General features: G+C 44.2%; 1 protein-coding gene across 1 annotated transcript in view; it reads left to right on the top strand.

Moving 5' to 3' along the window:
• LOC142952909 (rho GTPase-activating protein 6-like) overlaps positions 1-16257 on the top strand; it is a 32210-nt gene extending 15953 nt beyond the window's left edge. Inside the window, exons 2-14 of the mRNA XM_076094935.1 lie at positions 1565-1724; positions 4836-4907; positions 7337-7485; positions 7635-7763; positions 7869-8064; positions 8188-8243; positions 8815-8965; positions 9071-9219; positions 10653-10832; positions 11837-11928; positions 12017-12258; positions 12415-12498; positions 13169-16257. Coding sequence (XP_075951050.1) covers positions 1565-1724; positions 4836-4907; positions 7337-7485; positions 7635-7763; positions 7869-8064; positions 8188-8243; positions 8815-8965; positions 9071-9219; positions 10653-10832; positions 11837-11928; positions 12017-12258; positions 12415-12498; positions 13169-13764 — 2256 coding nt within the window. The 3' untranslated portion in view covers positions 13765-16257. The remainder of the gene's footprint in view (positions 1-1564; positions 1725-4835; positions 4908-7336; positions 7486-7634; positions 7764-7868; positions 8065-8187; positions 8244-8814; positions 8966-9070; positions 9220-10652; positions 10833-11836; positions 11929-12016; positions 12259-12414; positions 12499-13168) is intronic.
• Positions 16258-17014: the final 757 nt, after the last annotated feature.

Below are 17014 nucleotides of genomic sequence, written 5' to 3'. Positions count from 1 at the left end.
ACCAGCATTTAGTCCGGCCTCTTCGCCCTGCTGTCAGCATTCCACGGGTTTCATAGGCTGACACTCAAGAACTGAAGCTCATCCATCCCCTTCAGAAATCCTGCTGGGCAGAACCAGCTCGACCGCGGAGAGGCCTCTTATTTAACTTTTCCAACTGTTTGTCTTTGCTTTTGCGGCGTGCGTGAGTGCAGGCATGTGTGCGCGCCCCCTCAAGCTGCGCGTGAGGTCAAGCGGCAGGGAAAAGTGTTTCCTCGGCCGGCGATAAGGAATTGCATACACACAAACAGTTGTGCTGAATGACATGCTCTGTCAAAAAGGGGGGGGGGCAACACGCAACTTGTTTTTTGCCGGACTTGTGACAAGACCTCATTCACACACACTCAGGTGGCTCTCCAGGTTGCCTTGTGTCCACATTCTGTTTTTGCTGCCACGGCTGAACGATGGCTCTGTTGCTTCGCTGCGCTGAGTGGGGTCAAATAACAAGAGAGCTGACGGCGGGAGAAATCACTTCAAGAAAATATTGTTGATGGAGGCGAAATCGTGAAAGGAGAAGTGACAAAGTCTTCAGTGTGTCTCAGAGAAGCCCATTTTTTCTCGAAGACGTGAAGAATAAACATCACTCCAGAGGGCAACGTGATGAAATTGTATTTTTTCAGAGATATAAACTAATGTAAAATGGTTTATCTCTGCTTGCGGCAGCACAAAATGAAGACCATAAACACAGACACATTAGAGTGCACTTGTAAGCCCTCTGTCTGGATAAGGCATTAGATAAATTGCAGCAGTCTGTCCTCTGTCTCTTCCTCCTCTTTCTTAACCTCTCCCTCTTCCTGACCTCTCTTCTCAGTAGACACAGAGGAATGCATGACCAGAGATTCAGATGACTCAAATGTTCATCAAAGCCAAAGCGCTCTCTGGGTCTGCGGCAATTCATTACAATTCACTTTGATTCGACTCCACCTTGATCACGGATTAAAGCCAAAGTTGCAACGTAGACCTGTCTGAGGATGAAAAATGAGCGCGGTGACTCAGACTGCTTCCAATACGCTCTGGCCTCATAGTGACCTCACCTCCTCCTCCACATATGCATTCTCAACGCCGGTTATGTGTGTGGAAAGCTTATTGCAAATCCATCAGTGTGAGGCCACTTCATGTCCTCACTTGCTCTTTTTCTTCTTCTTTCCATCTATGCCTGTGTACTTCAACTGTATACATTCAGTTCGGCTCATGCTCCACTGTTGTAAAAGGACCATCCTGCACACACGTTGTATTTTGCAGACTTTTCACATAATGCTCTTTATCTTTTTGGACTGCGTTTGTTGTACTACATGTTATCAAATATAATCTACTCTCAAACTCATAAAAATGTTTTTTCTCATCCTTTTTTTATGACTCAAAGAATGCAGAGGCCAAGGGTTTACTTAGTTTCACATGCATCAAGTCCAGGGAACCTTCATGTGCTTCTTTTGCAAAGAAACATTTTTCAAGATTAAAAAAAACACTAGTTTCATTCTATTCGTACGTTTTATGTTCTAATCTTTGTGCTAACTTTTGCCTCCCTCAGGGTGACTTCACCTGGAGCAGCCTGTCGGGGCGGAGCGTGCGTCTGACGCCGGTTGCCATCCAGAGCCTGTCGGAGCTGGAGAGGGCCAGGCTGCAGGAAGTAGCCTACACCCGATTACACCAGGACTATGATCTGGGATGTCAGATTACCATGCCGAAAGGTGGGAGAATGTGTGTGTCGGAAGTTAAGTGCCAACATAATCTGGTTGGTTCCAAATGGGTGGGATTATAGCATCCTTCAGATAGCATCAGCCTTTCAAGACGCTGACATTTATGTGACTGTTAACCACTGTCAAAACACATCTGTGAACTGTTCTGTGAAGAAGACGCCACCCATTTGAAATTCTTAACTAGTTTGCTTTGTAAGCTTGCGCAGCTACTTCCAAGTGTCCCATAAAGTAAAGCCAACGCTCGAGCCACTGACCACATCCGCTCGTCAAGTATATTTAAGGGAAGTCATGTAGGGTCTATGTTTGGGGAAGTTGTTACAACACATGGATTTAGATGTAAACCATTGAGATCACGTGCTTCCTGTTACACCCCACACGCGACTCCCTTTCCACTGCAGTTGAGGCTGAGTGCTGTCACCCCGCTTGTCACCATGTACAGGCTATTAAAAGCTGTTTTTGGGCCTATCTAAAATCAAACGACTCTTTTTTTGGTCACTTATAGCAAATCATTAAGCGAATAAGGGTTAGGAAAATGGCAAAATTGGACAAATTAGTGCAGATATAGCAGGCATGGGCACTGCTCTGAAACTGGTTGAGTCGGTGGTTTGTTTCCCACTGGGCCCGCCCATGCTAAAAATGTCTACATGAATCACAGTTTATAGAAAAGGATCAGACTCAGAGTTTGGTTAATTATGATGTATTTGGTATCGGATGAGTAGCGTTGGAATCAACAGAGACCCATGTATTCCAACTTCTACTCCCTAATACGCCCCAAATACTATGGATCCTCTATTTCCCAAAATGCAACTCAATGGCATCTTTTGTTAGGTTTCCCTTTCCTGGTAACTGCCCATATCTTTGCTCCCAGTCTGTAACAGGCCTCCTGTTAAACTAAATTGAGGTCTTAAGCCAAAACTGAGATGACCTCATCAGCCGTGTTTTCTCAGACTTCAGAGAGCTCCCTCCAGAGACAGAGAAAACATTATTCAACAGTGTTACAGGTTGAGTAGTTAAGTAAACATGTAAAATGATGAAACCCTCAGGTGAGCCAGGCTTATTTGGAACAGAACCTGCTGTAGGTGTTTGTGACCACATTTTGTGTGTGATCACTTGTGGTTTTAGCTCCAAATTAAAGTATTTGTTTCAGTAGTTCCCAACCTTTTTGGCTTTTGGCCCCACAGACTGAACTTATGTCAAAAAGTATTTTTTCCTCACTCCGATTAATTTTTTAGAGGTCCGAGAAGGAAAAATTATCCAATTAGTCTGATTAGTAGATGAAAGTCAAGAAAAAAAACATGCTGTACATTCCTCTCAATCTAATGACCCTCCAGATCTCTGACCCCTTGGGGGGTCCTGACCCCCAGGTTTGGATCCAATGATCTCAAAAATCTGGCGAATCAGTTGGTTCGTTTACAACCAACACTTGTTTCTTGCCCCACACAACTTTGTTATAGTCATTCAGCTATGTTTCCAGACCTCAGCAATTACTTTGCTTCAAAATATTGTTCTCATAATCGACATAAATGAGACCCAAATTTGTATTAAACCAGAATCATTCTTTCAGCTCAGAAATCCGTGCACACAGATGCACGTCATGCAAGTGTGCAGCTTCTTTTCCCTGCACTGTATATGAGTGGCGTGGCTGCCGTAGCAGCGGTATAGTGCTGGATTAACCAGGGCCTTGCATTCCAGCTGAAGGTTAAAGCTCTCCCTACCATGATTTAATGCGTACTTGTCTGTGTTGCTTATGAATTCCAGAGCCCCTAACAGCCGCCATGTGCTAGCTAGGGAAATATTTCAACTCGTGTGTATGAGTTTCTTGTGCGTGTGCTACTTCAGCACCGCTAATGTGGGCTTTTCGGACCTGCTGTTTCTCATATTCATCCCAGCGCCATGGGGTCATGTTTCCAGTGTTTCTTCAAGACCGAAAAACAGATTGACAGAACCGAAAGAGAGACAAAGAGGGATGGGGCGATGGAGCACTGACACGGGGAAAAAGAAGCAGAGGTCCATCAGACGGTTGCACAACCGGTTGAGAGTTAGACTGGGAAGGTTTGGAGGTTCGGGGGATTTCCGTACGGCTTTGGGAGCCATCTGTCAAAAATCCAAACCATTTCCTATCTCTGCTTCTCACGTCTCACTCCCTCTCTCGCTGCCTTCACAACATCTGCTTTCTTTCTCCCATCTCACACCCCCCTCCTCACCGTTTCCCACCTATTTTTCCCTCATACATACACCATAAGACTCTGACTCCAAGCTGAGAGTCTTAAAAGGACACGTACCTTTCTCATATATCACCACGGTGGCAATAAATTGATTATCAAAGAACAGCAGCCTTGCTGAACTTGTTCAGATTTGTCAGAGACGGTTGGACACATGGAGAAACTGAAGCTGCTCCCTGACGTAGCGGGCTACCACCGCGCGTGTTGTTGGGGCTGGATGAAATTTCCTGAACCCTACAAGTGACTCATTTGATACAGCTGAAAGGAACATCTGGGGGATTCAAACTGAGGTTGCTAAACTAGCAGACCAAAGCGAAGGCTCACTCAACGGATTCACGATGATCTGATGTGTAAAAGAGTTGGTTCTGGGATACCAAAAAAAACAGCAGAGTGACCGAATGACGGCACTAAAAGCTGCTGAGGTTTCACAAACTGACATCCTGGCCCGAGACGAGCACTCTGAGACTTTAAAGCTGCATGTGCCACGATTTCCAGATTTCCCTGGTCATTAATCAACAAGTTCAGGAGTCATTCATCATGTTGACAGCTGACAAGTGGCTTCCCTCCTTTCAGAGCACGGATGTAAAGCATTCATGTAGACAAATATAAACGCGCATGGCATTGCGAAAGTGGGAAAGCCGGCGTAAATAAACAATGCGAGTGATTTAATATGTTGTTCCTGCTGGCTAATACCGTAGCTGAACCTGTCTGACATTTCAGTTCAATGGATTTGAGTTCATAGACAGCTTTCCCCCCGTGGCTAATTTATGTCTGCATTCCCGACATAAGCTTATTAGATATAATAGGCGAGATAAGATACAGCCGATATGGAAACCATTTGTTTCACATGATTTATTTTCTTGTTTTTTTTCCGCCGCAGATGGACAGAAGAGGAAAAAGTCGCTGAGGAGGAAGTTGGACTCGCTAGCAAAAGAGAAGAGCAAAGACAAAGGTACGCCAACTTCTTTTCACACTTTGCCAGTTTGCAGGCTTTTTATCTCTCCATCTCTGCTGTGGTCTCCGCCCCTCAGGCAGGTGAACAGCGAGGTTATAAAACCACTTTCTGTTTACTGGGCTTTGACAGTTTATATTTAGCTTAAGTGGAGGGACTCCATGTAAGGGGACTGGCTCTGAGAAGCGGCCACTCTGCTGCACGAAGCAAAGCATATTTTGCAGGAGAGAGAATCTCAGTCAAAAAGGGAGCCCAGCTGCAGAGAGGAGCAGGAGGCTAAATTAATTGTGCTTTTCTCATCAAATGAGTGCTGATCCCAGGTCTGGTTTACAACAAATACACGTGGAAATGTCAAAAATACACAGCAGTGGCGGTTGTTGCTTTTCTCATGTAACGTGGTACAAATGAGTAAATACGGCTTTAGGTAAGTTACATAGAAGCCATAAACAGTTCATAAACGTAGCAAGTAGGCAAACAGTATCCAGAAACCAAGTAAATCAAGCAATTTGCATTATTTGTCAAAATCGGTGACACAAAAAAAACGTTGTTTAAATATATATCTTTGGAATTATTAAAGTTATTAAAATTGAACGTTTTTTGTCAGCATTGGACACAATGTACTTGTAAAAGTATGAGAAACAGCTGTCCAGTTTGATATTGGAAAGATGACGAGGCTGCTACAGTATGTCACAGCTGTGTTGTCTGAAAAAAAATGCACATGCATCGGCCAATCAGAACCTGCTATTGTATATGGCAACTGAAGCACCTTTGATTCTATATTGCTCCGGCTGGTGATAATGACGAGGCAAACTTATTTACCAGACCCACATTCGTTTGTTCCGAGCTCAGAGTCTGGCTGTAGGTGGGTCGCCTGGCTCTACCCCTCCGGAGCAGATGGCTCAGATGTACCTGTGGTCTAACCTGCCAAATGGATTCTAAGCTTAAAATTCTCCCATGGTCTCTGAATACAAGGCCCTGCATTTCACTTTGAAGCAGGCTCAGCCTTTTCTCTGCAAGAGACACACAGAGAGAAGCATGCTGGCTCCTTTGATGCAGCCACAGTAATCTGAGCTGGTGTGATCAGACCTCAGTCAAACTATATTTACAAATAAGATTTAATATATAATCTGCTTTGGATACTTTTCTTTTTTTGCCTCAAGCAATTGTTTGTGAAAGTTGAGATTTACAAATTGGCCTCTAAAATACTTGTTGGCACTTGTATTGTCCTCGGTGGTAAACTAACATGTTATTTACAACTTTCCTGACTTTCTGCATGGACTTAGAGCACATCCAAACACACTGCATGGACATGAATAAGAAGTAATTATTCAAATAAAGAGTACTGAAAACCAGGACTGACGCTGTAGGCCTGGAACATGTAGATTTATGAAAATCTGACATGTGGTCTGGCTGTGGACGCACCGTGAAGAGCTTTGCATTACACTGGAAAAGCACTGTACGTTATGGGATCCAGATTGTGTGTATTTGCACGTCTCTGTGTGTGTGTGTGTGCGCGTTTGTGTGTGGGTTACATAAGCCCTGTTAGCGCTTTGAGGCTGCAGAGCAAATTCGTTGTGTCACTGCGTTAGTGGTCATGTTGTTCATGAACACAGCCCTCCACTTGTGGTTGTGGAATGCATCTCGCTTTCTCTCCCTCCGTTTTCCTCTGAACACACACACACACACACACACACACACACACATCTTCTGAACAGCTGGACTGTTTTTTCTCAGCTGCTGGGATTCTGTATAATAGAATATATAGCCTGCGATGGCCCAGCATAACGTCATTCCTCTCTGAAGCATATCTTCCAAGTGCTTGCATCCCTCAGCAGTACAAACACACATTTGCACAAGTCCCAAGTTAATTGCAATTGCTCCGCCAAATTTTTGTCTAAATTCAATTGAAAGTGCGTCTGTCGCAACTCCTTGCCAAAAGAAACATTCTGCCTCTCGTCATGCCCAAAAATGAGTGGAAATGGAACAAAGGAATAGGATTTGCGTACATATGTGTCAGCGCGGAGCAGCTTCTAAAAATGGCCTGCATGGAGAGCATGGCGTTGCTTGTGGGTGCGAGTGATCAGGGTTGTGTTATTTTGGTCAAAGGCACTGGAATTAGTGGTCTGTCATAGTCGCATTTTGCAACTTTCCTTCTGTGATGTCTTATTGTAGAAAACAGATGTGCTGTACTAGTGCAATACGAGTATTAACTGACATAGTGAACATGTGTTGTGAGGCTGAAGTAATATGTTTATTTGGACGTGTTTGATGGCTATGTTGCAAGTTCTAAGAGCTATGTTTGGACGTTTCTAACAGAGCTTTCTTCTTTTTTGTTCTTCGAACTAATGAAGTTTTATTTCCTGTCTTTTTGCCCTCATCCCCTTTCTTTCCTGCCTTTATTTCCCGACCCTTTTTTTTTTAAATCACAGAATGCATACCCCAAGCCTTCAGTATAGTGCTCTCCCAGGTCATCGCTAATGACAGAACTCACAGGCAGCGTCAGGACGGCCATCGCCAGGACCCGCCGCAACGCGAGGAGCACAAGGACTCCTCTGACCTTGTCTCGTCCATTTTACAGGTCAATCAGTTTATCTTACTCTCCCTGGGTTCCATATTTAGATTTGTTTAAGGCATTTTCAGGACAAATATCAAACTATATAGAAGAAGACGTATTATACTGTCTGAAGGAAAAGCCAAAATGTAACTCTTGGATCATCTGTCCTGCAGTTTGCCACCAAGCGGCCGTCCAATAAGGAGTTATCCAGCAGTAACTCCTCTTTGAGTTCCACATCGGAGACGGCCAATGAGTCAACGTCACCCAACACGCCCGAGGCTGCACCCCGAGCACGCAGGAGGGTGAGACTAAATAACATAATTAACCCCAGTGTGAGCTACAGACCTAGGATCAGGTGTTGTATTCAGTTGAACCCGTCTGAATGAAAATGCACGATTAACCTCCAGGGAGGCATGTCAGTGGACTCGATCACGGACCTGGACGACAACCAGTCTCGCCTGCTCGAGGCCCTGCAGCTCTCTCTGCCCACCGAAACGCTGAATAAAAAGGAGAAGCACCGGGACAAAAGGCTGAGTCTCAATCCCATCTACCGTCAGGTGCCCCGGGTGGTCGACAGCTGCTGTCAGCACATCGAGAAATACGGTGAGCAGCTAAATTCCCCACTGTCGCCAACATGTATCGCCTCCTGGTACGACTACGACAGGTGCACGAGACAGCTATTGCTTTCCGGTTTTGAGGGTTTTTTTCTTCGCTTCTCCACTCCAGGTTTGCAGACTGTTGGGATCTTTAGAGTGGGAAGCTCCAAGAAGAGAGTCCGACAGGTGAGCTCATTTGGTGTTTTGGTGATGGAGCCGACATCGGCTGATTTTGCAGGAAAGTGAAATTACTGTTCTGTACGAAATCTTCCAATACCTAAGCTCCATACAAATAAGATTGCAACGAGTTATTCTACTGCATGTATACACCTCGTCTTTATTATAAACTCATTAAATAAAATGGTTTGTATTCACACATCTGTATAATACGTGTGACAAGTGTAAATAGCCATTTAGTCTGTGTTGATACAATCCAACGTCAACATTTATGCATTAGCCGCCATTGTCGGCTTATTGTGAAATTAGAATTTATGAAAGCAGGCATTTAAGTGCTGAGCAGATGACCCCTATATAACCATCATCATGGTCCAAACTAATTCCCTGGAAGTCACCCAAAAGTCAGATCCAAGATTAAGATGCGTACTGGTCGAACTAGTTTGAGGCTACCAGGTCACTTGGAGGACCAACAGGAAGTGAGTGCGTGTGGCTGTGTGCACTACCGAGATATATAATGTGCATTGTTATGTGTGGAGGATGTTTCTGAATCGCCCTCTTCCTCTCTTTTCTTCAACTGCAGCTACGTGAGGAGTTTGACCGCGGCATTGACGTCCAGCTGGACGAGGAGTACAGCGTTCACGACGTGGCTGCTCTGCTGAAGGAGTTCCTCAGGGACATGCCCGACCCGCTGCTCACCAGGGAGCTCTACACGGCCTTCATCAACACCACATGTGAGCTTCCCCCCCCCATGACCTCCGCTCTCCTTTTGTTTTCTTCCTTCCTTCTGTTCCTCTTTACTCACTTTTTAAACCACTCCATCCTAATCCGTGTTGCAGTGTTGGATTCAGATGAACAGCAGAATGTTACTCAGCTGCTGGTCTACCTGCTCCCAGCATGCAACAGCGATACCCTCCACCGCCTCCTGGAGTTTCTGTCCACCGTTACCGACCACGCCCACGACCGGCAGGACAAAGACAGACAAGAGGTAAGCGCTAGTTTTTGTACTAGAAGAGGGAATACGACTCAAAAAGATCATTCATTAAATCCATGAACAAAGAGAAAATAATAAAAAGACGGGGAAAAAGATCATATCCGAAGCATCCAAATGCAGTTGCCTTTAGTCACATTCAAACAAGTGCAAACAGCTTGTGGACAGCTAAATGACCAGAGAAGTGATCGGAATCCATTTGTGTGGCTCGTATGTCCACATATCGGCGTCTGATGATGGCTGGAGACTACGAGTTAGAAAACAAAACTGTTGGTTTTGAACCTGTGATAGTCAACATAAGGGGCGTAGAGGTCAGGATACAGGAAGTGACATCATGACCTGTGATTGTTTTAATGATAATCCACTCTCCCGCACTCCCTTTAGCCGTCTTTAATTCCCACACCATGGACTCATGCACGTGTGTCCATATCAATCTCACCACTTCGTGTGTGTGTTGTTCAAGTGTGAGGTAGAAGTGTGTTTCGGCACGTTTGTGCGCAGATGGAAGTGTGTTTTTTCCTCTGTGCGTATGCAGGAGAACAGACTCGAACCATTGACGTGCGTGTTTTTTCCCTTCACAACTCCACGGCTCCTCTGTATCTGAGATCGTGACAGGAAGTCGGAGCGTTTCACACTCGGGGCCCTGGAACAACACTTCTAGACTTTTTAGCCGCTTGTGGCTCCCGTCTCTCCCCCGGTGCTGGGAGTGAAAAGGGAGGAAACTGGGGAGAGATGCAGAATTATGAATTTATCTCTCTAAAAAAAGTTGTTCAAGCTTCGAAGGGCTTGTAACTTTAGATGCTAATTGTGTCACAGGATGCGCACCATCACCCAAACCTGATAAACAGATTCAGCTGTCATACACTCCGTCACTTTTCGTGTTAACAATCCCCATGTGCCACTCTGCGTCCATCTTTTGCTCAAAGTGACAAAAAAAGAGAGGGGGGAGTGTGCCAAGAGAGACAGCACGTTGGAGGGAGAGATGAGAAAATTAACATGAAAGGATGGATGGAGGCTGGAGATGTAAGTGGGAACTGGAGAAGGAGGAAAGGGAGAGAAGAAGAGTCAGGAGGGAGGAGATGGAATCTCTCAAAGGACCGTGTGATTGCGGCAGTGTGATATCATTTCTGCAGCACTTCTCAGGTTCTACAGCCTCAGAGCTTTTTCAGACCTGTAGTTTGTTTGCTTTGTTCCGCAGGGACTTATTTGAGACAATCGTTGCATTTGTCCCTTGGTTCATTCAAAAGCTGTAAAAAAGTCGTTGGTCAGAAATATTACCGGGAAGATTCGCCTCCAAATGCTTCCTCGTCCCTTTCTTTTTTCTTCTTTGCTAGGGGGATTAAGTATTTAAGGTCTCCTCAATGGTTTACAGAGAGTACCTGATCCAGCATTCACATGGCTGCACAAAATGTTTGTCTCTCCGATGACAGATCACCGGGAACAAGATGACGTCTCTGAACCTGGCCACCATCTTTGGCCCTAACCTGCTCCACAAGCAGAAGAGCTCGGACAAGGAGTTCAGCGTCCAGAGCTCGGCCAGAGCCGAGGAGAGCACGGCCGTCATCGCCGCGCTGCAGAGGATGATCGCCAGTTACCACACCCTCTTCATGGTCAGTCATTGAGCATGTTTCTGACACCCATCCCCACTTCCTGATTTCATTCTTCCGCTCCTCCGCTGAACACACACAATCCCTCCTGGCTTAGCAACAATGCTTGCGTCTTTGGTAATAAAATCTTAGTGGAGAGAAAGAAGACAATAAAGGAAGTAAGAAAACAGCTGTGCAAGATGACAGATGGATGAGGTGTGTTTTTGGTCCAAGTCATACCTGAATTCTTGTGAGTAAATGTAAGAAGAAAGTAAACTCTTGCCAGTCAGCCGACAATAACATCGAGAACTTTTCATTGCGATACTTATTCTTTCCAAAATAAAAGCAGAAAATTCAGGCTTGGAGAGGTGACAGTTTTCTCAAACACCACACACTGCAGGTCATGTCAGGTCCGAAACCTGAATCCGTAATGTTTTGTAATCTGCCACTGCCATTCCCCCCCGAGGCTTACATTCCTGCAGTAAGCCAATGAAGAGCTAATAATCGCCTATAGTGAATTGGAACCGACTTGCTCAGTGTTGGTGAGTAAAAACAGATTTGTAGGCAGCTCGAGCTCTGTGAATGGCATCTGAATGTTGTTTCGTAACTCGCTTATGTCATATTTTCAAAGCGTTTGAGGATGAGAATCGTTCGTAGACAGTGCGTGCTTTGGGCCGCGTTCTTCATTATAATTCACGCGTTTAATGAGCATAAAACAAAGGTTATTACCCTCAGAGTCAGATGAAGAAGTGCACTGGAAATGAAGGCAAAAGAGATTAATGTTCGATGAGGCTGGATTTACATTTTAGTACATGGAACAGGTGGAGTTGTATTTACTAGAAATCAAGTACAGACTAATGCAATTTATGTTATTGGGAAAAAAAATTAATTGGTGTAACTGTAAAGTTGTCTTCAGCAGATTAACTGTGTGTATGATCTAAAACAGGCATAGGAGTAGAACAGAGAAAAATACTTTTGATTCATTCATTTCACTCAAATTGTTTTGTTAATAGTTAACGTCTGTTTAGGTGCCTCCTGATCTGCAGAACGAGGTTTTGATGAATCTGTTGGAGACGGATCCAGATGTAGTTGACTACCTTCTGAGAAGAAAAGCCTCACAGTGAGTTCCACACCCATAAACACACGAGGTGTTCACATGCATGCGGTCTGCTGTTCGCCTCCTTTCAACCGTCTGTAATTAACCGCAGGAGTCCCGACCTGTTGCAGTCAGAGGAGTCCTTCTCCCTGAGCGAGCGCCATTCCTCCAGCGACTCCAACAAGGTGTCCAGCGGCGAGGTGTCCCCTTACGACAACAACTCCCCGATCATGAGTGAGCGGAGAGGGGAACCGGGGAGCGAGCCGCTCTTCTGTGTCCCGGAACAGTACACTCTGGTGGGGCAGGTGGCCGGCTGGAGCCGAGAGCCCGGGGCCGACACTTGGGGCAGCAAAGGTGAATGACTCCCAGTCGTGGATGATTGGATTTTTCATATCTGATCTCACGTTTCTTTAAAATTGTCAAGTTTTTTGCTGGACATACAAAAGGAATATTATGGAGCTTTTGCTTACTGTGCAAGAGGAATTTGACCTCTTTTTTAACTGTCCTCAGACGCTTTATCAGAGGAGCACGCTAACATTTGGGGGACGTGGCACACGACGCTGAAACCAACACTCAAGGACCACGCACACACAGGTAAACTGTTTCATTGAGGTTGAAGAGCCAGAGCAGTGAGTGCCCGACACTGGGGGCCAGTTATTAAAGTCCCAGTGAAACGGAAGTTAGAATTTCTTTAGCTTCTGTACTGAGACGTATTCCCCAGTGAGACGGAATACTTGGAATAAAAAAACAAGACATTTTCCATTTCATCACGACTTTAACTATCAGGGGGGAACAAAAAGCTGCTTTTTTTGTTTGTCATTTTTATAGCAACTGATTCCCACATGTGATGCCGGGTGAATGTGTTCAACCGATTACCTCCCTGAAAGGGTAGAAACTAATCAGTATTTTGATACAGTTGCAATTGTTCAGTCATCGCGCAACACTGTCTGAATAAAAACCTACAGTGTTAAAATGATATGCAAAATTCGGCGGAAAATGTATTCGATTCAGCCCAAATAATTCCAAAGAGTCCGTAGTTCAATTGACCTTTTAACAACAGTAAAAACAAAAGAACAATTAGGAATTTGGGTTTTATTTATCCTCTCTATCTTTCCATTGAAGATACAATAAGGCCTGCCGAAAGGTTCGTCAATCAAAGCATTTCTTTGCACATTTTTTTATGTCGAGCACAAACTGGTGACGCGTGTATCCCTTGTTATTCACCAAACTATAATTAAATCTGCTGATGATGTTCTGTTTCTAGGTTCCCATGGCAACATGTCAGAGGGAAGTTCCCGCAGCTCACAGGAAGGCCTCGACGGACTCCATGGCGACGGCAGGCAGCAAGCAATGCTGCAACGGACTCAGACGGCGCCTGGCATCGGCGAGTGCAGGCCCCACCCCCCGGTCACCAGAGTGTGTACCAGCCCCCACGTGGAGCCGGGACCACCACGCCTGCAGCTCAACGCCAACCCCTCGGTGATGTCCCACCTCAACAGCACGCAAGGGCCCCATCGAGCAAGTGGACACGCGCTTAACCCGACCTCCAGACCTCAAGGCGGGTTGAGCACCGGCGAGGGCGGCCATGCTGTGCTCAACGACAGACGCACCCCACCCCCTTACAGCGGCCGCCATCTGCGACTGGCTAGTTCGCACAGTTCACCTCAGCTCGCGACGGCTCAGCGGCCCCCTCTGCAGCACGGGAGGCAGAGTGCGGCGTCGAGTAACTCGGCCTCAACGACAGAGAGCCAAATGGTGCCGCAGAGCCCAGAGTGGCAGGACTGGCAGAGGGACCGGTGGCAGATCTGGCAGCTGCTGTCCTCGGACAGTGCCGACGCACTGCCTGAAACGCTGGTGTGATCTCAGGCCATGGACTTAATCTCTGTGGAGATTCTGATGGCATGATCAAACCCCTCCAATGACAATCGCTCCTCACCCCTCCCTTCATTTCATGTTTCCCGTCAGCTTGCCTTTTCATCCATCCATGGATTTCATCCTTTCCATGAACCCCCCTGTGCTTCTCCTGCATCCCAGTGCCATGGAGTTGTTGTTTACGTGTGCAGCTGCTGCCTTATACAGACTTTTACATCCAAGAGCCACTAGTATTTCTTGTTTTAAATGGATGTTGCTTCTGTTGTTTGCCCATTATGTTTTGATTTGATGCCCACCAGAAATACCTCATGAAACGATCCTTTCCCAACTCCTCAGAATGTTCCCACGCTCTTATTTTCTATTCACAGTGACTTCAGTCTTCATATCTCAATGGAGAACAATAGGAAACCATTTGTTTCTTTAGTTTGTTGTATTTTCAATTCATACATTTTAGATTTTTTTAAAAACTCCTTTTCACCGTCCAGACACCAACATGTACCCATTAGTCATTGCTGCTAAGTGTAGAATTTCTGTGTTCGTACTGGTATTGCAATTCAGCCACTCCTGTCTGAAAAGATCAAGTGTTGGATTACTTAACCGTCAGATTACGTTTGATGTATATATTCAAACATACTTAACTATATATATATATATATATAAAATATATAAATTGCCAATCTGCTAAAAGTAAGTCAGCCCTTTAACTGCCAGTCTAAATGTTGGTGTTTGTCAGACTGCTGAATTGTCTTTAATATTGAATGTAGAATATTTCGCTTTTAGCAGAAATGCTTTGACCTAATTATAAAGCACTTGGCTGTAAGTTTGCTGATATGTGCTCGTGCCACCTGCTGCACGGCAGGAACATTGTGCCAAAGTCTCTTTTGTTACTTCAGGATATTTATCGTACAGTTGTGGTCATTTCATCCAGTCATTCATTTTGGGGAAAAAAAAAGACTCGAGAGCTGATGACACTTGCAGGCGTTTGTATGGAATTTCAAAGTGTAAGAGTCACAAGGCTCATTTTAAGACACAAACATGATTTCATCATCAGGATCATATTCCCAACAAGATGAAGCCCACGTAATACATTTCTAGAATACTTTTTAAACGTCAGCATGTGCATACAAATACTACAATGTAGTGTATAAATAAGAACCAATGTTAGGGTTGGATATATGCCAAATAGTTCTTTTAAATAACTCTCAGCCTTTAGAAATCCTTTCTGAAAGGACAGAGGTGAAGAATTTAGAGAATCTGGTAAATGTACCTTCTTTCGATTTGTCAAATGTTTTTTCACATTGCAAAGATTCTATATAGCAAATGTATTATTTGACCTACATCTGGTTACATCAGAGCAAAGTATATGAACTACAGTCTGGAACTACATTTACCAAGTTCAGAGTTCACCGCTATGAATTCACACTAAAAGTATGCATTTGTGATTTACCGACTGTGGTTGTTACCAACCCAATACACCATGATGATATTAACAGTACTAGATTCTGACTGACCCGTGTTATTATACCTCTCATGGTAGACTGAATGTTCCACTTGAGCCTGTATAAAAGGTTTGAGTGATTTTCCCGGAATCAATAAAATTCAAAAAGATGTAATGATTCTGCAGTAGTCCAACTGTGGTGCTACTAAATAAAAGAAAAGAAACTACTGCTCACATATTTTCTCATTTCAATTCCAGTATTGTTGCTAAATGAGATTGGGGAAAAAAAAACAAATACTTTTCTGAATACATCCACAACCGACCAGTCCAAATCCTCTCAAATGTCAGTCAAGTGGGTATTTGCTGGCAAATATTTCACATTTTCTCAAGTTATGGTGTAATATTTGAAGCCACGTCAGCATTATGTAGAATTTGACGTCTTCTTTGTCCTTGTAACGTGTGAGAGCTTCACAAGTGAGAGACGTGGAAGGATTGTGGTTAGGCTTGCGGCGCCATCTATTGTCCGACCATGTGTACTAGCATGCTGCTGCGTCCCACAGTTCACTGTTTCCATGGGACCCATCTAAGCCCGGTTTAGAAACGATTAGCTCGACATCATAAGCACCTTTTGTTTTATGAAAATCTGTAAATCCGTGTGAGGAAATAAACGTGCTACAGGTCTTGCTCTTAAAAGTTGTTTCTCCATGCATTGCTCAAGGTTCATATTTTGTTAATTGTTTTGTATTACTTTGTTTTATCGGTTGAGTGTTGTAATATAATACAGTATAACAATTTTTATTCAAGGAGTAAAAAAGAGGAGGGACTAATCCTAATGGTCCGAGCTATGTCTCCCCAAACCAAGCCCATGTTTGTCTCGTTGACTTCACTATGAAACTAAGAGAACCTTAGTGCAGTGGTGTTTTATTGTGGATATTTTCCGTGGGATTTATTGGGTCCAAGTTGTAATGGAATGTCTGGTAATTGCTTTTGTACTGCGTGTCATCATCAATATGCTACAATGGAATTAAATATGATAAAGTTTACACGAGCTGTTGAAGTCAATGCTTTGCATATACTACATCCTATTATATCGTTATTGTGCAGTATGTAATATGATACCCTGTCTCCAAAAGCAAAACAACTGAACTGCGCTCTCAATTACGTTTGAGGGGACATTTGTTTCCACCTGACAACGGTCGCAGTTTTAAACTGTTTGATTTAACAGTTTAGTTAAAGTCGTTAATTTGAACAGAAACTGAAAACCTTACAAAACTAATTTGTTAGGATTAGGCAACAAAACTACAGTGTGAAACACGTATTAACGTTGTAAATTACAACAAAACACTACTAAACTACTTCATTAAGTTTCGGCAACAAAACAGTTTAAAACAAGTTATACAGTTAGTCAGAAAAACAAAAAAACACTACATAACCACTTTAAGTTGAAGCAAATAAAACTTGTTTCACAGGGGGCACAAACATCAGTCTTCTGGGTTTAAAGCCACAACCTAGACCTCGTCCCAATGCAGACGTCCGTAGACTCATTTCAAACGTATTTGTGATCCATCAAATGCAAACGTAATCCCCAATAAAGTACGTTTCCCTCAAAGCGTAACTGTTTGTTGTATGGGAAAGCTGAGCTTTCTGGTTTGTGAATGAGCAGTGTGTAGAGTTCTATGAGTGTTGTCCACGTTGAGGACACGTGCTTTAGTTATATTTTCTATTTTCAAGCCAAAGGTCATAAGTACTTTTTAAGATCCATAATGACCATGAGTCCTGGGTGTGTCTGCCTGCAGTCGT

Source organism: Anarhichas minor, unplaced genomic scaffold (genome assembly GCF_050575085.1).
Source record: "Anarhichas minor isolate MPS153535 unplaced genomic scaffold, ASM5057508v1 ptg000018l, whole genome shotgun sequence".
NCBI classification, from domain to species: Eukaryota; Metazoa; Chordata; class Actinopteri; order Perciformes; family Anarhichadidae; genus Anarhichas; species Anarhichas minor.
Note: the sequence above shows the minus strand (reverse complement) of the source record. Positions and strands in the feature narration are given on the sequence as shown.